Below are 24,993 nucleotides of genomic sequence, written 5' to 3'. Positions count from 1 at the left end.
ATGAGCTCACTCACTTTTACTGGTTTTGAGAATTTACTTTGCCCCTGACGTGAACAAGGGTATAAATTATAAGAGTAGGTTTGCGTTCTAAGGAGCTGGCGGCGATTTTGGTCACTCAATTGAATCGATGAGAAGAATATTTAACAATTAACTGGAAGCAGATTTTGAAAAAGAACTATGCGGGATTTGAGGTTCTCACAGCGGTAGTTATGAAGAGTTCAAACCTTCTCGGACATAACGCCATGTATTCCGTTGAAAGTCGACAATTTTTCGGAGGAATATATCCCCTCAATCTTCAGGGCCAAAGAATAAACCAGGCAAAACATCAGCGTGAAAGCAGGTGGCAAATTGGTATCTCTGCTTACCACCTGCTTTCACGCTGGTTTGTAGTTGGTTTATTCTTCGACCCTAAGAATAGAGGGGATATATTTCTCCGAAACATCTGTCGACTTTCAACAGACTACACGACGTTATATCCCAGAAGATAGAACTCTTAAGAACTGTTTTTCTCCTACTGTGTTCGTTTCGTGATAAAGTTATTCCTTCCAAAAACTGCAGCACATGCAAGGCTGACAAGAAGATAAAATTTCGCTCTAAGATTTTTTGTTTTGTTTAGAGTACTACAGAATGAAAACGGAGAAATTGTTACCTTGTTCCGCTCAATTGAAAACTGTTAGCTTTTATGAGAAATTATCAGGATAATTTTACAAAAACAAAGCCAAAGTATGCTTCATTTTGCGCAGATCAGTTTAAAAGTCTTTCAACTGCTAAAAAAATACTATCGGAATAACGAAAATAATGAAGGACAGAAAAATACAAGGACGAACCAAACAAATAAAATGAACAGAAAATACATATTTGAAAAAATTGAAAAGAAAATTAATCTTCTTCGAATTCTGCTCCATGTGCTTTTCATGTGAGTATCTCACGGTATATTCTGACGTAATATATTCCATTAATATCTGGGTCTCTTTTTTAGTTTTTTTATTGGTACTTGTCCGTCTTAGGGTCTTTCTGATAGTAAATTTATGTCTTCTCGGCTACTTTCAATAATCTGATGTCATGAAATCCATCTATGAAATCCGAAGCCAAGTGTACATAGTGACTAATGCATAAAGGCTTTTGCGAGCTATTTACATTTTTAATAGATCTTTTGAAGAATTTAGACCAATACATTTTCAAATGTAGCAGCGAGATGAACGAGGAAACTATTAGAGAATTTTTACTCCGTTCTACTGAACGAGACTATAGAGCGTTCAATGTGACAAAATTGTGTATTATTCTGATTTTTCCAAAAAAATGCAACTGTTGGTCTTTCCTTCTCACCGATTCAATTGCGTCCGTCTGCAGCCAATCAAATGACTGGGAAGAGAGAATCCCTGAAGCTCTAAGGAACAGATTCGCAACCATTCGTCCCGTAGCTAGACATGGCGACCATTGTTTTGCAATATTTTCTGTGAACAGCAGAATGTATGACAGATTAAAATAAATATGTTACCTAGCGCAAACTTGACTCCAGTCCAGGCCTGTTTTACGTAGTTTAGGACTCGCCGGTACACTGACCAGGTGACTTTACTTGCGCTGCCCTGGTGCTGCCGATGGTGTGCGTGCTTCTCCGGATGGCTGCTCACCATGCCGTACATCACGGGCTGCCACTCCGCCTCGGAGGAGGAGCCAGGACGTCCATCGTGCTTTCTCACGGTGCCCCCAATTCCGGCTGAGTATTTCAACGACGAGATTACACCAGCACCCTAGTTTGTGGCCCTTTGATATGTTACTCCACTTCTTGAAGCGTTCGTTTCGTAGCACAACCGAAATAAAAATCCGTGGGTAAACGGTACTTGTTCCTTTTTTTATTTAATGACGCTTTACCAAGTATATGCGGTATATAGGGCCGACTGTTGAAAATATGTACCGAAATTAAAAGTAAAAAGGTGAGAATAATAATGACTGGCTATGCTGGTTCTTTTATGTTTATTTACATGAGGGAATCGCTGACTAAGGTTTGTGTGTTATTGAATTTATGTTCTCTTTACACGAAAAGAGCACTATGAAATTCTGAGCTATTTTATTTAATCGTGTTAATTTCTGTAGTCATTCACGGAGCTATACAACAAACACAAGTTAATTTGAAGTTAATTTACTGCAGCAAAAGTAGACACAGTTGTTTCTGCCGTAATTACGTAAATTTTAACGTACGAACGAAAACGTAAAACTTCACAGCCAAGTATCACAATATGGTAAAAAGACGAATTATATATAATTACCTTAATTAATGAATGAACAATGGAAATCTTTTGAGACAACTTACTTGGTAAAATCAAAACAAATGGCTTAGCTCTTCAACCGAAAATATTTTAATAAAATCATTTAACAGTGCTCTATTCCGTTAATGGAAACAAAAGTTATTGATTTACTTTTATCTCAGCATCAGGTCTAACTGAATTCTGTGACTGTATGACACTTCTATTTTAAACACATTTTATCGGAATTTTAAGAGGCGTCAGTCACAGCTGCACAACGGAATATTTTTATTCGCCAAAAATGACTACAAGACTTAAGTCTTAATAATGTAGTGAAATTCAGAATATTTAGCTTCAAATTTGGTCCAAGTTGATATTTCAGAACGACATTAACTGTAGGAATGGCTGAACACTGGCGTCCGAAGAACAGACTATAAGAAGTTCGTTGAATTCGTTTGGAGATGATATGAATGGTAGAATCGCCTTATTACCTTGTCGCGCCTAAATAGGATAAAGAACCCTCGGCCTAAGATTGGGAACGGCCGAGGAATTTATAGTTAAACAATAACAGGTATATATATGATAATAATTAATGAAACATAACGATTGAAGAAAATATTAAAAAGATTTTATTTTTGAGGTGTTTGAAGGCTTATTCATTGTACTACTCCGAACAAAAGAAGATGAAGGATTTCCCTGTGAAGTTGTACACGAAGAAAACTTAGCAACGGCCTATAACAGGTTATCAAGAGGATCTGCAACGTCGTCTCTGAAGACCAGTGAAGATTGTTAGTGTGATGGGACACCTTGGCACAGATGCCTCACCATGAAGCAGATGCAGGACGTCTTCACCTGGGAAGTATACCAACAACCTTATGTAAACTCAGAGTATGGTAAAAGGTATCAACAACCTGATATATTAATAAGTAATAACTAACATACATGCTACTTCGTTAAAAAGTGTCAAGCCTGAAGTTAACAATTCTATCGTAACATATATTTCGTATACTTTCCATGTAGGGAATAAGGTTAATACATAACGGAAAAGTCACATCGCTATGGTCCATTTTCCAAACCACTTAACAAGGATTTCGGCTCAATGTGGCATAGAAGAACTACAGCAAATCTTGCTGAGAGCTAGTACAGTGACTAGGCAACGGGCTGGACGACAAGAGAATCAGGGCTTCCTTCTTCTCCCCTGTGTCCAGACTGATTATGGGGTCCGGCAAAACTCATTCAAATGGTTCCCAAGGGATCTTTCCTCCTGGAGTAAAGCGGCAGGGTAGCAAAGCTAACCAACTACCTCCATCTACAGCCGAGATTAAGTAAGCTGGGAGCCATACCTCCACGCTTTCGTATGTCTTCGCGTTGTGCTGATTAATTACGTAAGCACGCGAATAATTTTACATCTTACATTAAAATTTTGCAGGTGAAATTAATTTTGCATCGAATACGTAATATATCTGAAAATCAAATCCAATTTCATTTCCCTCAATAACGGCTCATTGTGCTTAACTAATTAAGCAATACGTCATGGAGGAGTATGGGGGGGTGGATGTATTGATTCACATTTTCTTGACCTCGGCATTAGTTGGAGGTGAGTGGTGAGCTTCACGCCCCTGCCACTTTACCCCCGGTACTCATTGTATAGGAGGATGTTTGGACGCCAGAGCCGGTCTGGACACTTTAGCTCTGGAAATGGTGAATACATATGTAGTTCCCGCTAGAACACAATATAATTGTATTAACTTGGTATCACTTAAGTATATACTATATTAATATATCAGTTTACCGAATACATTGTTAGCCAATACATTTCGGCTTTACTTTGCCATCTTCAGGATGTATACAAGTAAGTGGTTATAAAATAAAACACTTATGACCATCAAATGATTTTTATTCCTCTGCAGCCTTTGTGGGTAAACTAATAATACAAACTCCGCCGTCAACGCATTTATAATTTATTAACTTATGTTTCACTACACGTTTCGACCCTTACAGTGTCATCCTCAGGTACTGTGAGCTACACATTTTCATTATTGAATCAATATCTAGCAGTAAAAATGTAAATGTACATAGAAAGTAGTCATTTAAGGCCTATGTATGTAAATATGAATACACGCTTTATAATTCAACGAAGAAAAAGTGTAGATCACATTACCTGAGGATGACGTTATAAGGGTCGAAACATGTAGTGGAACATAAGTTAATAAATTATAGTTGCGTTGACAGTGGAGTTTATATTATCCGTTATACTCACGCAGCGGGATGCAAAAATTAAAAAAAAAATGTGGATAAAGCCCTTTTGTCTGTTCCAATTTAGAATTAATTTCCGAAACTATGGATCCTTTTCAGGAGTTCATTAGAAAGGGGGTCGATCCACTGCTAATATTTTAAATTATATACTTATATTGTGAAAGCACGTATATTCGTATATTCAAAATATGTTCAACAGAGTTCATTCTTATGTGAAGTACTTTTTTCTATATAATTGTTTAAGTGGAAATGGTGTCATAGGATTCTATGTTCTAGAGAAGACTCGTCATTTGACTCAATACGTTCGTTGCATACAACTGTCGTCCTTAGTATTTCATTTTGCGTCTTATTCATTCTTTCTATTAGGGAAAATTATGTATCGTGAGCCATACATAGGATTTGCGTCTGTAAGTAACAACACATCCATATCCTGAAATTCATTAACTTTAACTGTGAGTGCATACCGATAATAGGTATTCGCGTTTGTTTTATACCTCTGCTGTGATTTCGCTTTCTTACAGTTACGTGCCTATTTGCCTACTGAAGGATAGTGCTGTTTTATGATCTGTGGTTCGGGGTTTGATTACCTCCATACGTTCATGTGGACTATATCTCCCACTATTTAATAATAGAGTAATATTTGATCCTGCCTGCGGAACTGCCATCAATATACTGCACTGCACTTCTTGCCTACAATCAGGGTGATCTAGAGTAATACTTGATCCTGCCTGCGGAAGTGCCATCAATAGACTGCACTGCACTTCTTGCATACAGTCAGGGTGATCTAGAGTAATACTTGATCCTGACTGCGGAAGTGCCATCAACAAACTGCACTGCACTTCTTGCCTACAGTCAGGGTGATCCACACTTTCGTTTCTTCCGTAAATCTCTATGTTAAACATAGGAGATGTATCTCAACGAGATGGAGTACTAAATAATGTGCAGCTGAAGACGTTAATATATGTGTAATTTAGTGGCCTTGACAATTTCAGATCTATTAATCCTTTAAAGCACCGTGGCTACTGCCTGTATCACCTGCTTTAACATTTAAAATATTCTGTATTTTGTACACGGAATGTTTTTATTACGTATTATTTTTCGTATGATTCTCAAAATAAGCAGCAATCACTGATCTAAACTGCACCAACCAACTTGACTTTATAAAGGAGACGTAGGGTGTTCCCTCTGAGGTAGGCACTGAGTCATTAAAATATTAATTTACAATAAACTCGTGCTTAAGTGGTTTAATTGAATAATAAATAAAAGAATCTTCAAGAATAAACATGGGATTATTTCTGAATCGTATTAAACATTAACGAAATAAAATGACATGAGTAGCTAAGCGAATGTCAGTTTCTCAAGAACTCTGCTCTATGGGGGCTAACACCTAACCATCGTGTCAGGAAGGAGTGCAGCAGACACGAACACAAGTACCATATATTTTTAGCGTCACGAATAGATGAATGTAAGTAGCCAGTTGCATCTGGCAGTGGGCAATGGAACCTCGGCACCTTCTGTTCACGAGGCTAAGTGCACTCTACAGCTTTGCATGCTGTCATGGCGAGAAGCAAACTTCCAATACCCCTACCGCAATTTCAACCCTGCCCGTCGAACCTGCACTCAGCCACTTTACCGACTTAGCAATTACAGCAGGATGAACTTATCTACAAATGTTACATAAAATATTTGTGATTTGATGAGCGAAGCATGATTTTATAATTCTAGACAGAATATTTTCGACAATTCCTTAGACCAAGAAACTACTTGGAAAACCCAGGCGCAGATGGGAAAATAATATTAAAATGTATCTTAAATTAATTAGGTTCGGATTGGATTCGCATGGCTCTGGATCAATGGTCGACGGTAATGAACCTTTCGGGCTCTATTAAAGTAGAGGATATTTTATCAGCTGTGCGACCATTCACTTTGCAAGGAAGACTCGGGCAGTGGATGGGGCTGATTTCCTTGCTAGTGGCAGTAGCAGTGTTCTACAGCAACATCTGACACTGAGCATGCGCTGATGAGCACAAGGGCTCTGTGGTCTTACCACAACGTTATTTGAAGTTTGAATTAATCCCCCATCGATCGGGCGGATTCTACCCAATAAAACCACTGTGGGCTGCAATAAAATGAAACTATGATTTTGTTTCAAGTTTCTTGACCCGCTTTTCAGTTCATGATGTGGTACGTCATGCCGTTATGTTGTTCAAACATAAAAAAACACAGTGCTGACTTGCTAGGGCTGTAGCGCAATCCTTTTCTGGGTTATTTTACGAGGACTTCAGCAGCTAAACCATACAATGTAACGTAGAACGGTAGGAAGACTGGTAAAGAATGGATTGAAAAAGGATTTCGACGGAAACAGCCATGTTCTACTCAAGATGCTATATCGGTCATTTACCTGAGGGAACTGAGATGAACCAGGACAATACTTCGTGACGAGTACCAATTTCCCGGCCGAGGTTCAAACCATGCACCTCCCGAATACAAATACATAGCATTCCCGTTTTCAAATAGTTTGGTGCGCACTTCTTCATCGAATGACAGGCATGAAAAACATGCAGACCAACTCGTATAGCTTTAATATTGAAAAAAAGAAATTGGCGATAGGAATACAAGGTTTGAAAAATAAATTCCGGGACTGGGTCCATTATGCACATTTAACAGCACGTCAACAGTTTTTATCAGGTCAGAATTTTGGGAATTGAATTTTGAGCCAAAAGAGGGCGAATTTGTGCACCTTTTTTTTCTAGTGTTCTCATGATTTTTGTTAATCATAACGAGAAAATATTACATTTAATGTGTAAATACAAGTTTATTCTCATTACTATACCAACATTATTTAAAGGTGGACAAGAAATAATGGTGTGTTCATAAGACTTCAAGACAGGGAAGAGGCTAAAAAGAAACAGAATGTGCATGTTACAACTTCCTGACTTCCTGAGCAGCCTACGCCATTTAGCAAACGCGTTCATTTCCTATGGGATAAAGGAAAAAACTGGATATCTGTTGAATAATGTTGTCTAAAAGGAACAAAACCTGAACTATAGCGTGCTAAGTGAGCTTCTTCCTGGCAGACGTTTCGGAGTTTATTTTGGTCTCCATAAACAACCTTTCGTGATAAAAATAAGCTTCTTTTCTCTTTCAAGGGTCAATAAATGAGACAAAGACTGTCCCCGAAAAGTATAGACTTCATACTATATCGATTAGGAAGTACGTGTATGTCTGAAGAAAACTTCGTTGTACTCGAAGGTGTAAATTTCAGAATTTATGTAAGGCGATAAGAATTTCAGGGTTCTCTTATACAGTTCGTCAAGTTAAGGAAGTAAAGAAAATACAGGTATTGCATGTTTCGACAGAAGTACTATAATCTTCCTCTTTATTTCAGAATTTAAGGACAAATTAACACAAATAATAAGGGTCTGTTAGATCATATATTTAAAATAACTTCATTTTGTTTCATGACAGTTGTTAACTTAATGTTTCAGCTGATAAATACAGTACATTTAGGCTTATTTATGTATCTTTCATTTTAAAGTATTTATGGTACAGAACTGTAAACAAAATTCTACGTTTCTTGGAAGCTGACTAGTCCCAACAAATCGCTTATCGTTCTTCCAAAATGGCTGTACATATATGGAAAAATTACCTATCTTTTATAATCACAATGTAATTTAAAAGCATTTTGCATATACAAAATTCTCCCTCGGTATTCTGTTAGCATTTATCGGTTTCCTTTTTCTGTACCGAGAATCAATCAAAGAATATCTAAGGATATTATAAAATTTATTGTTGCTAGTATGTACTATATATGACTGCCTAGACAATGCAATTGGTTTATAGTTTGTTTAAACGCACCTTTCAAATTTCTTCTTATCCTCACATCTTGATGAAATGCGCCAGTCTGTGAATGAAAATTGGTCAGCCTTATCTTCCGTAGTAAAGAAAGAAGTTCATACCCATCATCTACTCACATAATATTTACCACATATTCTTTGATATTATCTGTGAAAGAATTTTAATTGCATCTTAATATCATTCCTGAAGAGTCATGTATATTTGCTAATTTCTATCATAGCATATTACCATTCCTTCCTTGCTAGAAAAATACACGTGGCTGTATTATTTAATTGTCCTGCAGTGCGCCATCAATAAAAGTGGCGAGAGTTTCGGCAGATAGCTACAGAGTTTTATTAAAATATGTAATGAATTATTCAGTATAGTTCCAATGTCAAAGAGATTTTTATTATCTCACACATTTACCGAGGAAGAAAACGTATGAAAATCAGACATTTATTAACACCATGTACAATACTTGAGTGTTATTCAATTTTTTTTTAATTTTTAGCTGTGAAGTTGATAAGGAAAGCAACTATATCATAATTAATATCAACCCTCGCCCAAAGGATCGGTATAATCGGAGAAACTGAAGGCAAAAATGACAGTCACAAACACATAACATTCAACATTGCCTCGCTTACGATTGCTGAAAACAATTGTTTATAGAACTTCAATAAAAAAAACTTGCTATTGCTGGCATAGCGTGTCCACTTGAAATGGAGGTAAATACATCCCAGCTCGGTAATTTACCATCGCCTATTTTCAACTAGATTAAGTGTACGAGGATAAAACACATCGTACACCACCCGCTGTTTAATTGAACGCGCTGTGGTAATTATTCACATTTGAAAGAATTCCCCCCTTCCAATGTCCCCGCCTCTTAACAAACATCCAATTAAAAATGGAGATTGCAGTAAAGAAATTTGCATTTAGCAGCAACTCCAGCAGTTCCCGTATATTGTGAACATTTATAGGAAGAACCTGCGATCCTCGCTTCCCTTCAAATTCTTCAACCTATACCGTGAAGACAGCATGGATATATAAGATATAAATAACCCATTTTGATGAATAATTTCCACCGATATAGACACCGTCTATGTCAAATCTCCAGATGCAATCTGAATAGTCGCCATGTTTGTATTAAGATATCAATAATGTTTCGCACATAATTTATAGATATGTTCTTGATCCGTTTCCTAGTCAAAATGTTATCAAACCAGCACCAAAGTATGCCGGTGATACAGATGCAGATGGCATGATATGTCACGAAGATAGATGCAGGTGTTCAAGCATATTCAGGTTTCGGCTCAGTAGTCTGAGAGGCTGCAATGCTCGTACTACGATGTGAGGGACTTAACGAAATAGCCAATGCGATGTCCTCAGATAGTATGATATATACATACCAAGTGTCATAAAGATTGGTTCAAGCGTTCAAATATTATTAAGTGGAGATGTATACACAAACACATACACACTGTGACGGCGAGGTGATCTCATAAGCCTACTTTTATTTTTCCAAAATAAGGAATGTAAGCTACAAAAGGAAAGGGCAAAGGTTTCTTTGAGTTAAAGTAGCATGACAAAGAGGCTTATCGGGTGTGACGAGGTAGAGTTATAGGCATTCTAGACCCCAAAATTAAATTGAAATTATGGTTTTTATTCTTTCGCGTGTTCCCCAAAACAAAAATTGCCGTTCTTTTCGTATGTACGATTATATGCAATTTAATACTAGAAGTCATTTTTCATGATGTTCATTGTACATATGTTGTAAATTTTGGTGTCCCTTTAAACAAAATTTTCGAAACAATTTCTGCTTCAAAATGAGCCAAATCTGATAACATCAGAGAAAAATGTAATTATTGTAAGATTTGAGGTTTTTACGGTGGCGACTATGAAGAAAGCCGTCTTCTGGGATGTGGCGTCATGTAGATATTGTGTTAATCGACGTATCGGAGGAACTTATAGCCTCCATCTTCAGGGTAGAAGAAAAAAGAAGAAAATCCGCGAGCGAGGAACCAGCGTGAGCAGGTACTAACAGACTAATGAAGAGTAGAATAAACCCTGTTGTAGTCCTCGATTGCTGAGGAGGTCTGCCAACAGCTACGACCACAAGGTTCCAGGCCACCTTGACTCTATGGGTTGCCGAAAAACCACAAGTCTGATGTTCCATTAAGGCCCATTGTGAGCACTATTGGCTTATAATGTAATTATCATTTATTCTCTTTATTGTGTTACATACCATATCAGAGCTACGAAGTGTAATGCCTCCTCTGATACCAAGACGTCTGTTTCAGACTCATAATAGCGAATTAAACAGCTTTTCTCTTAAATGGCCCGATAACCCCCCGTTTATTACGCACGTTCTTCTAATAAGTGTAGACTTTTCTCCAAGTTCAGAAATATTCCCCCAAAACAATGGTACTTATTTGGTACCAAATGCTGTATCAATTGCAGAGGCTATGTCACACTGACGAGGTGTGGCAGGCTGATCATAAAGGCCGAATTACAATTATATTTACACAGGTGATACACAGTATGTTGTTACGGTTCCAAACACAGGTATTTCCTACATCACTGTAAGCTCAGATATAGTATTACTATACACCTTTTTTATTATTCCTAGTGGGGTGGGACTGAGTCCCTTGTACTGCGGCCACTTCTGGCCTATTGTACCAGCCCAAGATGATAGGTGGGGGTAGTTGTGGAGCAACTGGTGGAATGAAGATTGGCAGGGGAAACCGAAGTACTCGGAGAAAACCTACCCAGCGCCACTTTGTCCACCACAAATCCCACTTGACCAGACCCGGGATCGAACCGGGGCCGCCGCGGTAGGAAGCTAGCGACTAACCGCTTGAGCTATGGCGCGGCCACTATACACTTACTCTCTTCATTCCCGACACAGTGGTAACCCAGCTTGTTGAATGTTTTCGGCCGTTCAAACCCCGGGATGATGGGTTCGAATCCCACTCGGGATACAGATGACCACTTATGTTTTATCTTTATTAGTGTTGCCCTGTGTAGGTAAAGGCCTTATGGCGGGACGATTCCCCGTCCAAGGAGTCCTACCAAACCTCTGCAAACAAGATACCGGAAACAGGAAATCGTGAGGGCATGAAAGCATTGGTTTGTAGTGCCAAACGAAAGGAAGAGAAAGGCTGTCTTCAATAGCTTAGAATCAAAGAAACATGGACAACAGTGATGCATCTGAATTACATTCGGAAATCACTTCATTCGAATCTGGACCGGCGACCCGTCACAATTTTTGTGGCTTTTAAATCATTCTAGTTGAATGACGAACTAATACGTCCTTACACATAACATACGACTTATTACTCCTAGCATATTTTCCATTAGCTTTGCAATCCATATCCATTCAATCCAATCCAATCCGTCCGTCCGTCCGTCTGTCCATCCATCCATGTATCCTTCTATCAGTCCATCCATCCATCCCAGCAATCCCATCCCTCCTTCCGTCCTTCCATCCATCCATCGGTCAGTCCCTCCTTCCGTCCTTCCATCCATCCATCGGTCAGTCCCTCCTTCCATCCTTCCATCCATCCATCGGTCAGTCCCTCCTTCCGCCCTTCCATCCATCTATCTATTTATGCAACCTAAGTAGTTGATGGAAGCTGGTATAAAAAGCCAAATAATCAATATACACAGTCGCAACACCCTGTAGTGTGAATGCACCACTCCATTCTGTCCAATAGCATAACAGCGTTCTCTAACCTGAAGCGACCTCTGACATGGAAATGGACTCAACAAGTCTGACGATACAAACAAAGGTAGCGGACAGACTCCTTCTCCCTCGGATCATGTCAAAGTATCTCTCTTCTTTCAGTAATAAACTTGAATGTGCATGTGTATGAATACTGCATCAGTCACAGTGCTACGAAGAGTAGCAATATTCGCCCTGACGGCATACATTCAAGTGTCCTAAACGGAATTTGAATTCTTGTAGGGTAAAGAAGAGAACTTCACTCCGAGTGTTTTATACAGAGTAACATAAATAGACGAAATACATTTTAGCTTCAAACATGGACGATCGTGTCACGTCTTCTAGCTGTAGGATAGCGGATGTTCCCCTCCTATGGAAAAACCGGGAAACAACCGTTACCTAGCATCAAGAAGACGGGGTACCCTATACATGACACGATACAACACCAAATTTACCACCCTCACTCACAGCACCACAAAAGGAAAATAGAACATACACCACTTACATGCGGAAAACCGCAATGTAATTTGTGCACAAAGAATTAAAAACCAACGCAGACTCCCAGAAACCCCTTCTAATTTACGACACATCACAGATATGTAATTCACGCTCATATAAAAATTAAATATAACTTTTAACTGAATTATAACGTTTTACATTTAAGAATAATATTCAAATATAACGAAACATAAGAATCGCAACGAAATTTATTATAAAGATCACCAATATGGATCCACATTAGATATAAAATTCAATAAGGAGTAGTACATTTCATGAATATTGCCTGATGATGATCCAGCTGAATCGAAACATGTAGCAAATGTACATATATTGGTTTAATTATTATGAATTTGTTGTTTCGACGGTTGTATAATAATAGTATATTCATTTTCAATGTGGTCTTGTGGACTGTAACATCATGCAGCCTTGAGAGTGGCCACTGACATTCTGCCTCAGCCTGCCTTCATCTTCAGGATTTCACTTTTATCGTGATGATGGAGGCAGTAATTTCTTCCAAACCGTAGGTAATCATCCACAAGTTTACTCTGTTTCAGCCGAGAAGACCACAACTAAACAATCACCACTGTGAAAATCTCGATTTTCGTAATACCTCGAGGCTACTCGAGCTTGCAGGAGCCTTCCTTTGATATTTAATACAATTCAGAACTCCCAAGTGAAGTGTACATATAACCTATATTAGGGATACAGACAGAGGTAATTAATGGGTGTTGAGAGACCTCCAGCTGGCGAGCGGATTTTAATGGTGTCTAGTATTTCTGGAGCTACAACTCCCGACGGTATCAAGTGAAGTAGCTAATTGGAAGGATCGAGATTAAAATGCATCACACGTCAAACTAGGCGGCCATCAAACACGTGCATTAAGTTGCATATATCAATGCTTCTTTCTCGGAGAAACATGTTTGTTTATGTGTTAATATATGGAATCAGCCTACCAGAATTAATTTAAAAAGCTATTTTCAGTTGCCAAAACCCTGTTAGCCAGTGTAGTTTCAAACAGTTTCATCCTACTGATGAGGCTAACGTTGAATGGTTTAGTATAAAAAGAATGTGGGTCCACTTCTGGCCTACACTGTTATGTAAATGCACTTAAGTTGGCATCATTTCCGTGCGTTTGTCTTTCCTGATATCTGAACCAATGATCAAATTGTAATGGAACAGAGAAGAACACCACGCCACTAGAAGCCACTCCATATTTGTAGTTCTTTAATTACTTGACATCGATATCAATATGGCTGCCGAGCGAAATCGCGACGTAATGGCGACGCTAACGCTACTCACTTTAGTGTCCTGACAATTTATGTGACAGGCTAACATATCTGAAAAAAGTATGCAAATATTACGAAGTCTTTTTTTGTAAAAGGTAAATTAACATTGCGGCCTTGAGATATTCATATAGAGCTTTCCATCAGATGGTGAAAATTATTGCACACTGGAGCCGGACATATGAAGTTTTATTATGTCTAAGAAACATAAGCATGACTAGAACGTTCGCTATACTTAATCATTTTTGCATCAAAATGCCCGGGATGATGTAATAAATTAGAGACCAACGCTGTATGGTCTACATACTGAGAGCGTCATTAAACACCCCAAAAAATAGACGTAAAAATGAAACAACTGGTAACAACGAACTGTTGCCGAATTGTTGCCGAGCAACACTATTCCTGCTCCACATTCTTCAGTTTTCCAAATAACAGATGGAGTGGTGAACACAGGCTACTATTCATTTCATTTTTTGTTTCACACGAAAACAGAAGCTTACAGTGAAAAAAAATGCCCTTGCCTGTCCTCGTCTTTCTTCCTGATAGAAACACCTCGAGTATTTTTCCATTTCACATAACAAAGAATGTCATTCCCGTTAATGAGTATATATATCGACAGAGTCCTTAACTACAAATTAACACTGCACATTGAGACAGGTTAGCGTAGTCGGTATAGCGAACGGCTACGGGCTGGACGACAGAAGGGTTGAAGTTCGAGTCCCGATAGGATCAAGAATTTTCTCTTCTCCACGTTGTCCAGACCTGCTCTGGGGCCCACCCCGCCTCCTATCCAATGGGTACCGGGGGCTCTTTCCCCGGGGGTAAAGCGGCAGTGGCGTGAAGCTGACCACTCACCTGCAGCTAGTGCCGAGATCAAGGAAATGTGGATCTATACATCCACTCCCCATACACCTTAATGGCTTAGTGCTTAATTAATTAAGCACAGGGACAAGTTTAGAAAACGATGTGTTCAACAATTATTTCATTGTTGCGTGTGTATTCGTTGCAGAGGTAACGTTTTTTGACCCATTGCCTAGCAACGTACAGCTACACAGACTGATGGGGGGCATTTATTACGTATGCTGTTCAGATGGGCTTAAGTGACATGACATACATACATACATACATACATACATACATACGAAGTTTTAAAAAGACTGGTTTAGGCATTCGAAAGTTAATGGGGGGATACAAAGATACACAGACGAAAATGCGATCGCATAAGCCTACTTCAGGAAAGTAGGCTAAAAATGGATCTGAATGAAATAGGGTGTGAGGCTCCCGCCTATATCTGCTCGAATCAGAAGAGGGGGTGAACAACCTTCGAATTCTGTAAAAGGCAGACGAGCAACTATCAGATTCTTAGGAGAGACACTACTCGAGGGAGTTAGATTGAGTTCAGCTGATGACGTCTGTACCGGATGCTTCTACGTAGAATGCGGGTTACAGGAATTATCGTTGTTTCATCAACAAACATTTTATGTAAATAGCGCTAGATCTGCGCTCTGCTCAAATGTACGGTTTCTGGGGGTAATCTTGCTAACTGCGTGTGCAGACGTCTACAGCGCTTTCACTAATGGGAGCAAAGCTTCTTGATTTCGACGGCACAAACAGCATACATATTTTTTACCAGCAAGACGCTCATTCTGCTTCATTTTCACAGTCTCATCCACTTGAATTTTTTAAAGTCTGATAACAAATGGCTTGAGGCATTTTAATGGGACGCATGAAGCATTAGTCTCCGAGGATTCTATTAAGGCAATAACAAATGCGAAATCCTAGGAAAGGCAGACAGAAAATTTCATCAAATTCTCTGGAGGTGTCTTTAATATTTTACGAATGAATGAGCAATGGAATTAATAAATTATATCAAAGGGTCACATAAAAAGAATCAGCTGTTTTCGGAGACTTTCCACCCAGAATGGGGGGGGCGCAAAACTATTGCAGGTACATATATATTTTTTAAAGATAATTCTACCAGTCATCACACTGAGAAGAATCAGACGTTATTTCTCCTTGACAAATCCTACCGAGAACATTCATTTTTAAGAAACTGGCGGACTTATATGGAACCCTCGACGTGCCGCAGTACAGACTGCAGTTAGTCGCTGGTTCCTCAGCGCAGGTTCCCTGACTCAGTTCCGGGTATTTCATGTGACATTCGTGGTGATAAGATGGCACCGAAGTGGGGTATTCTCCGGGTCCCTACGATTTCTCCCCTTGTAATCATCATTTCACAATTCCTGCTACGTTTTCATCATCGTCCCTTGAAATGTGCGACAGCATTGATTAGACAACATCTTAACATATTCTCGGTCTTCATGTATTGGGCTATATCCCTGAGCCCAGCACTTGACTGCGTACAGATGAAGAATTTTAGTCAAGGAACTCTGCCCATTACTGTGTTCATAAGAGCAAGTCACTCGTTCCTTTCCAGAGTCATATGAATAAGTTCATAAAATGTCCAACAATGTCCAAGAATACTTCAAATAAATGTTGTGGACCTTGTATATATTTCATTTGCCAATATTCAGTTACGAGGAGCCCTTCAAAGACTATAAGTGCAGTAGGAGGTACGCAGGATTGATACGAATAAAAGTTACATTCGTCCGCCAAATGTGTTAGTGTAGATCCTCCAGTAAGGAAAAGGTAAATTTGAGCCTGTGTTTAAATGAACACCACGCCATGAAGACGTACTGGGGTGTAGAGGTATAGTTAAGACATTCTAGACTTCGGCACTAGATGGAGGTGATCGGTCAGGTTCACCTCACAGACCGCAGAAAAGAACCCCCGGTAAGGTAAGATTATCCCGGAGACAGGCTGTCGAGGCCCATAGGTTTGTGAGACGTCGAGGATTCTACATTTTCTAGATAATTGGCTCACACGGGGTGGTGATGTTGTCAACCTTATGCGCCGGCAGCCCTTAACCCCCCTGGCCCGTACCCATCGGATAAGAGGTTGGGTTGGCACCAGAACCGGTCTGGAGGCTGTGGAGATGAGAAAAATCTCTTGCCCCTACTGGTAATCGAACCCCAGCCGTCCAGCCTGTAGCTCGTCGATATACCGACTATGCTATCCTGGCTAACTTACATCCCTTAAACGAAATTCAATTAGTAGTTTTAGTAATTATGTAATTAAAGATAAAGGAGGGAGGGGTACTACCTCTCAATTATGTGGCCACTTTGTGCATACGGTTTGCAGAATACATAAAAGGATACTCTTTCAAGTTACGTAATAGCAGCCGATAATATATGGATACACATCGATTAATATATACAGCGTTGGACTGGTATGCGAACTGAGACAGATGGCTATTAATCTAAGTGGAAACTTGACACAAAGCCGAGAGACCTCTTAGGGATGTCCCACGTACCATATCTACAGCCCGTGCAATTATTTTTATGATAAAAAAGCAAACATTTACTACATGTCTGTAGGAGTACTCCCTCTTTTTTACACTAACTTCAAACACCTTTGGTTTTTCACGATTCTCTACTCTTTGGGCGTGGTTTTTATGCCGACGCCATTACGTTTTCTCCATAAATGATAGTAGTACATACCGCGCTGCTGGATATACATGCACCCGTGCAAACATGCATCGCAAAAATACACTCATGCTCACAAAAAGAATGTGACAATGTAACGAGACAGAGGGGTAATTAATATAAAAGTTACGGTGTCCTAGTAATAACTGAAACGTGATCCATAAGCAAAACAATTTCACCCTCTAACAGCTGTTACCATACTCAATGGTAGACATCCTACCTCAGACAAAGATTAAATGTCAGATTTATTGCTTATTGCTAGTGGGGTGGGAATAAGTCCCTTGTACTGCGGCCACTTCTGGCCTATTGTATCAGCCCCAGATGATAGGTGAGGGTGATTGTGGAGCAATTGGTGGAATGAAGATTAGCAGGGGAAACCGAAGTACTCGGAGAAAACCTGCCCCAGCGCCACTTTGTCCACCACAAATCCCACTCAAATGTCAGATGCTCTGGGTGGCAAACCCTAATGCAAAGGAAATATAAACCAAAAATTCCTGGTACACGTTAGGCGGAAGGTTTGGTAGGCACCCCAGTCGGTCTGGACCTGGCTCTGAAGGAAAAAATCTTACCTCTATCGCGAATAGAATCATTCGCAATCATACTGTCTGAGTTCGGCTGCTTACTGTTGTCACTTCTGTCTCCGAGAGCGTACACAATATCGGCACTTCGTTGATCTTAATAAATTGGCTTGCATATCGGATATTTATCTTGAAAATGGTAGCATTTTAGATTTATATTTCGATCCATCCGGCCAAGCTGTCCAGAGTGTACGCTGTTTCGTTTCTCACAGGCATTAGGATATCGGATTTGAAGCCTACTGGGCTTACGAATATTTGGCCGGATCTTCTACTGGTGGAATCCTATCGTTTATATTAATAAGAATACACAAACTTCAACAACAAAATGAAAACAAGCAACAAAATGGATATAGCGCCTTATACACACTGCTGTGTATCTCAAATAACTTGAGCCAGGGCTACGTACACCATGAGATGGGAAATAAGCAGCCTGAATAAAATACTAGGTACATACAAGTAGATAAGGAAAGATCGTAACGATGAAATGGGTGAAGACATAGAGTGACAGACAGCATAGAATTATAAATATACAGAGCGAAGTTTAAGAGGAAGACCAAGGAAACCCCAGAAAGGCGATTTTGAGGACGGACCAGGCATTAAGATGCCTAATTAGAAAGAAACAAGGAGTTCTGTGAAGAACTAATCGCCCACTTTCTTTTCAATTCATTTTAGTATCTGATAAGACAAGTAGAGAGAAAACTTTTTTATGTATGGGTAAGGAAGTCAATAAGACAATTGTACAATTGGGGAAGCTGCTCTGTTATTATTACTGAGGCGAGTTGTCTATGAAATAAGTTGTTGAGATGGTCTCAGATGGCGTGATATAGATACCAAGTGTCATGAAGATTGGTACAGTCGTTTAAGCAATATTGTAACGTGGATAGTTAGAGCGTTGCTAAGCAACGGCTCGGTACACAATCCACAACAATAGAGAGACTGTTTTCTATGGAGTCCGCGCCGCGACCGTTGCTATACAATGGTTCGGTAAACACGTTTCGACAATGGAAGACGGTGTTTTTCGTGGGGTCCGTGCAAAGGAGCTATCTTAAAAACAAACGGCGCTATAGTTCAATTCTTAGTTCTGAGTTCTCGGTAGAAGATAGCCACAGAATGTTCGTCGACCTGTGAAGACTTAAAAGTGTGATCAGAAGGCTCCATTCATGTGTAATATTATACGTACTTGGAGTATGTGATTCTGAGACTTTTATAGTTCCTGTGTTATACATCCGTGAAGACTAGGAGAGCTAGACTGAGGAGATTAGTTTGGAGTGATGTAATAATTATTTGTAGTTACGACCTGTAGGTTGCTAATATATCCAATTACCGACCCAAACCCGCGACTCAGTCACCCAAACACGTGACAATATTAGGAAATTTGAGAGTCTATGATGTTGGTATTGTGGATAGGAGGGATTATTTAATTATGCCGTTGAGATGGGCTCAGGTGACGTAATACAACTATTGATTCAGGCATTCAAATATTGATAATGGGTAGTANTGCAAAGGAGCTATCTTAAAAACAAACGGCGCTATAGTTCAATTCTTAGTTCTGAGTTCTCGGTAGAAGATAGCCACAGAATGTTCGTCGACCTGTGAAGACTTAAAAGTGTGATCAGAAGGCTCCATTCATGTGTAATATTATACGTACTTGGAGTATGTGATTCTGAGACTTTTATAGTTCCTGTGTTATACATCCGTGAAGACTAGGAGAGCTAGACTGAGGAGATTAGTTTGGAGTGATGTAATAATTATTTGTAGTTACGACCTGTAGGTTGCTAATATATCCAATTACCGACCCAAACCCGCGACTCAGTCACCCAAACACGTGACAATATTAGGAAATTTGAGAGTCTATGATGTTGGTATTGTGGATAGGAGGGATTATTTAATTATGCCGTTGAGATGGGCTCAGGTGACGTAATACAACTATTGATTCAGGCATTCAAATGTTGTTAATGGGATATACAAACACAGAGACACACAGATACAGACAGCAAGAAGATCTCATAAGCCTAGCTCTACTTTTTCCAAAACAAGGAAAGTTGGGTGACATTTACGTGAACAGGTAACTCCGATGTGTATTAACACTAATTAAGTTAAAAAGGGGAAATATACATTTCCGTTGATGGCATTGAAGATGAAATGCATTACCAGTAATGAACAGCCTTGTTGTAGACACGTACTACGTGGTGAAGCGTAAAATGGTCATGAAAGTGGTGTTTTGACTAGATTTGTGCTAAAGATAATAAAAAATATTATACAAGTAACTAAAATAACAAGAGAGGCAAGATACGTTCACACTCACTGTACACCGACAGTGTTTGTCACGCTACACAGCACCGGGTCACAGGCTTCAGTTTGCCCTCTCGGCCTCTGTAGAGGGAAACTCATTCGTTTGCTTTCCCAGTGGGATTTTAATGAGAAAAAGGAAGTGATAACACTCCTTTCCTCTGCGTACGGTGTCTATTCTGACCCATTAGAACCCATTTGTAACAAACTAGAAGTGATCGCTACAGGTCTTGTCCAAAAGGCATTATATTTGAAACGCTTTCTCCATTGGTTCTCTTGTTGCATAATATCCTCATTTAATTTATTTTCTTATTACATTTTTTCCTTGACACTACAGCCCCAGTGAGCCTAGGCCTACCTCCATGAAATTCTCCGTTCGGTTTTTCTTGATATTTCACATTCGGCAGGATTCTTTGGACGGGTGATCAGCTCGTCGCAAGGCACATAAACATCCATGCCCTGAGTGGGATTCGAACACACGATCCTGGCTTCCGAGCGAGCGAAGACAGTGCACGCCTTAGACCGCTCGGCTACCGTGACCGGCTTTCCTATTACATACACATATAAAATTAAGTCTACAAATGCTTATGAACAAATAGTATAGTTCTCTACCCATATGAGGGAGAGACAAAATTTTGAGGAAGGTGTGTGCAGTAACAAGGGGGTTGAAGAATCAGAAGCAACCAAAAAGGAGGGACTTGTAAAAAACTTCGGCTCTCGGAGCGGGTATTAAAAGGCGGAATTCAGAGAGGTTGGGAAGTGGTATTAAAATGGATTGTATTTAAGTGGTAAGAAAACATTTTAAAATTATCCAGAAGGTACAAGAGACGTGAGGTCTTGCTATGGCTCAGGTGGTTAGTCACCGGCTTCCCACCGCGGCAGCCCGGGTTCCAGCTCTGACCAGATCATGTGAGATTTGTGATGGACAAAATGGAAATGGGGCAGTTTTTTCCAAGTACTTAGCTTTCCCCTGCTAATTCACATCCCATCGACTGCTCCACTTTCATAGTGTACCATCCGGGGCAGGTACAATAGGCCAAATAATGTCCGAAGTACCAAGTGGACTCAGTCTTACCCCACCCCCAAAAAACAAGAGACATTGGATGGCCACAACAGAGACGGATGGCAGGTATAGAAACGATTTACGAAGACAGGAAGAGAAGAGATGGAGGTAAGGTAAAAAAATAAAGAAAAATTGGCATCTTTCATAAAAATACCGAGCTTCTTCGAGTATAGTTGAGCTTAGGAGTGAGTAATTAAGTACGTATGAAATTAGTGGCAAGAACTGCGACTTTCCCTTGCCAACTCGTACTCAACAAATGTTAAATTTTCTAATCTATCATATGGGGTTGGTACACTGGGTCCACTTTAGACCTAAGTACCAAGGGACTCATCTCACTCCACGGCGAAAATAAAAAGAGAACTAGGTAAGAAAATGAAGTTCTTCCTTTGTTACAGGAATTACTAACCCCTACAATTACAGTAAAAACTGTGAATCTGTCACTTCATTACATCACTGTTAACCGCTAAATTTTTCGGAAATTCATTCGTTTATGATCATCCAGTTTTATACAAATTCCTGGCAAGCAACAAATTTGAAATGTGGGAAGATACAAAAGGATATTTCGTCAAATACCTTCATGACATGATGTGCAATTAAGCACAGGGACAACTTTGTGTTTATGGTGAGACTAGTAAGGAGTAAAAAATGAAAGTTTTCAAACACTCGAGGCGTTTGCCGCAAGGGGCTCTGTGGGGCTCATCAGAGTCCATTTTTAATCTTTGGTTAATTATTCGAGATGTATGGAACCTTCGTAAAAAACATTCATAGTGTTGTATTAACCATGCCATTATGCAATGTTATATACTTGAATAATATGCATGTAGGTACATGATATTAGTCTATTTAAAATCATTCCAGAAAGAAAAATTAAATACTGCTTGCTGGTTCGAGGCCCTGATTAACGAGTCGTTCTTCGTTATATTTCTGGCGGAAGGCGTCAGATCCTTAAATCTTCCTACCTATGAACAAGGATTTATTCTGAACAAGGACAGTCGAAACGTGAAGCCAAGCTCTGCTCTCATTCTTGGGCCGAAGTCTGAGCCTATCCTTAATCTCGGGAGTATAAGTACAACTTCAAGACAGGATGCTTGGACTCCGCCCGCAGCCTTAGTCAGATTTCGAAACAGTGTCTTGTACTAAAACACATCATCCTTCAGAAATCCTTCCAAAGTTCATCATACACAATCATCATTCTCTTATCCTTTATAAAGATGTGTAACCTTGAGGTTGATATAAACTAATAACATAATCCCCTTCTACTACTACTACTACTACTACTACTACTGCCACCACCACTATCACCACACCACCACCACCACCACCACTACTACTACTACTACTACTACTACTACTACTACTACTACTACTACTACTACTACTGCTACTGCTGCTGCTGCTGCTGCTGCTGCTGCTGCTGCTGCTGCTGCTACTGCTACTGCTACTACTACTACCACCTCCACTACCACCACCACCACCACCACTACTACTACTACTGCTACTGCTACCACCACCACCACTACTACAACTACTACTACTACCACCTCCACTACCACTACCACCACCACTACTTCGGATTAAACAGGCCCTTGATCTGTACCGGCTTCTCTTTTTTATAACTAATCCTTCCATCTCTTAAGAGGTTTCCTAAGTCACTCGCCACTCGCGACTTCTACATGTTTCAGGAATCCCATTTCAGAAACTGGTTTTCATTTTCATTACTTTCTCTCGTTACACACATTTTAAATTCGTACAAATCGACAGGAATTGTCGCTGTTACATGAAACGAATCTATTTTCACGAATAGGGGTTGTGCGTAACTTATAGCAGGCTTTGGATTGGATGATCGGATTTATCGACACCTTATACACAGCATTCGCAACTACACGTAATTACAGAGCTATCGCTGATATTCTCACTTTACAGTTCACCGTTGCTCACTTCACCAGTCGTATCCTGGCAACGGATTTATAATAGTCTCACTGTCACTGCACTACACATGAAATCTTCTTCGTACAGTCTAATTGCTTTCTTGCCATTTCTTCTCAAATACCTTCGACTGCTGACTCACTCAATTCCCTGCTGCAACTGTCACCTCCGGAACTCGACTCAATTCTCTTCCTCCGCTTCCAAGATCATATAATGGCAGACTGGTGACTCGAATCTCAACTGAATCAAACGATCTTCTCTGTCCCTTTTATAACCGCTCTGCATGGACCACGTAGAAAACACAACCCCTCTACTGTTCAGAATGCATATTTACAATGCTGTTGCATGGCAACTGAAGTTATTCGATTGTTGCTTGCGTATTCGTTACCGCGGGAATATGTTTACCGAGCAGTTTCTAACAATGGACGTCTCCTCTGATTTCACTATTCCGGGTTTCTGGCGTCATGTAACACTATTTTTATGTTGGGCTGGTTACCGTTGTAATAAATAGCGTTGTTTACTATCGTAACACAGTCAATTACAACGCAAGTTTTTTAAATTAGTCCAAATTCAGCACTATCTCGACATTTTTCGGCATATAGAATGTTATCCTCGGGGGTATATCAATAAGTATGCGCCCCTGAAAGTGACATGATAGATTCAAACTAATTTCAAGAACTTGTGTATTTATTATGTAAGATTAGAGGTTTTCACGGCGGTGACTACGAAGAAATCAATCTTCTGGGATGTGGCACCGTGTACATGTGGTGTTAACCAACGTTTCGGAGGAACGTATCGCCTCCATCTTCAGGGTAGAAAGAAAAATAAGAAAATGCGCAAGCGAAGAGACAGCGAGAACCGGTGCAAGCAGTCTGCTTGTTTTCATTGACTGTAATATGATAATAAACAATATGAAACTTCATCTCTGCATCCTCTCGCAATTTTCTTATTTGAATTAAAGACCCTGTTCAGCGAATGCCTTGATACCAAGGGTATGTTTCTTTTACAGCCAGAATCCGCACAGTCATGTTCTACCTAGTTCATACTTTCCAGCATATACAGAAAGACGCTTATTTGTCCTGCGGAGACAGTAGCATATTTTATATTTAGAAGCAAAATACATGAGTTAAAATTAATCTTTCCATGACTAGAATTATCATTCAAAAACACACAATAAACCTAACTCGGATGATGAAACAGAGGTCGCGCCACGCCCGATGGCGTGTGACACGCAGCGCATCACTGTCAAGCGGCTGCACTACCTCTACTTGTATCTTTCAGATTCCATTACTGTAACCACAGCTTGGGTTCTCACGGATGTCCCAATCGTCTGTATCTGTAGCTGAGACATTGATCGGTCTCGAGACAGAGGGTAGGAGGCTAGTGTTTAGAAACGTATTGATATGTAACTGCGAGAAGGTCTTGTAATATGTAAAAACATCAGTTCGCACCACTCAGAGAATGCTGCCTTCCCATTAAGAAACCAACCAGATTATATTTAGGTGAACAGAAATTGTTCACCGTGACGATCATAGGTAAAAGGTAAAGCTATCCCTGTAACAGGCCGTGGAGGCCCATAGGGTTGTGAGAAGTAGACACTCCCACATTTTCTAGACAATCGGTTCACAGATTGCGGTAAGGTTGTCAGCCTTACGCACCCGCCGCATTTAACACCCCAGGAAGATTCCTGGTACTCATTTCTGTTAAGAGGCTGACTCGACCACATGGCTATATTGCGGCTGGAAGGATCA

The 24,993-nt window shown here is 39.8% G+C and overlaps 1 protein-coding gene across 5 annotated transcripts in view; it reads right to left on the bottom strand.

Moving 5' to 3' along the window:
- LOC111874975 (Kv channel-interacting protein 1) overlaps window positions 1-24,993 on the bottom strand; it is a 145,230-nt gene that overhangs the window by 27,599 nt on the left and 92,638 nt on the right. For 4 of the 5 annotated variants that reach the window (XM_023870899.2, XM_023870897.2, XM_023870896.2 and 1 more), the window contains one exon: window positions 1,499-3,095. In XM_023870899.2, the coding sequence (XP_023726667.1) occupies window positions 1,499-1,643 (145 nt within the window). In that variant the 5' untranslated portion in view covers window positions 1,644-3,095. Of the gene's footprint in view, window positions 1-1,498; window positions 3,096-6,900; window positions 6,922-24,993 lie in introns of those variants that run through there. The other variant, XM_023870900.2, reaches the window with a different exon arrangement.

This window comes from Cryptotermes secundus, unplaced genomic scaffold (genome assembly GCF_002891405.2).
Source record: "Cryptotermes secundus unplaced genomic scaffold, Csec_1.0 scaffold795, whole genome shotgun sequence".
In the NCBI taxonomy this organism is placed as follows: Eukaryota; Metazoa; Arthropoda; class Insecta; order Blattodea; family Kalotermitidae; genus Cryptotermes; species Cryptotermes secundus.
Note: the sequence above shows the minus strand (reverse complement) of the source record. Positions and strands in the feature narration are given on the sequence as shown.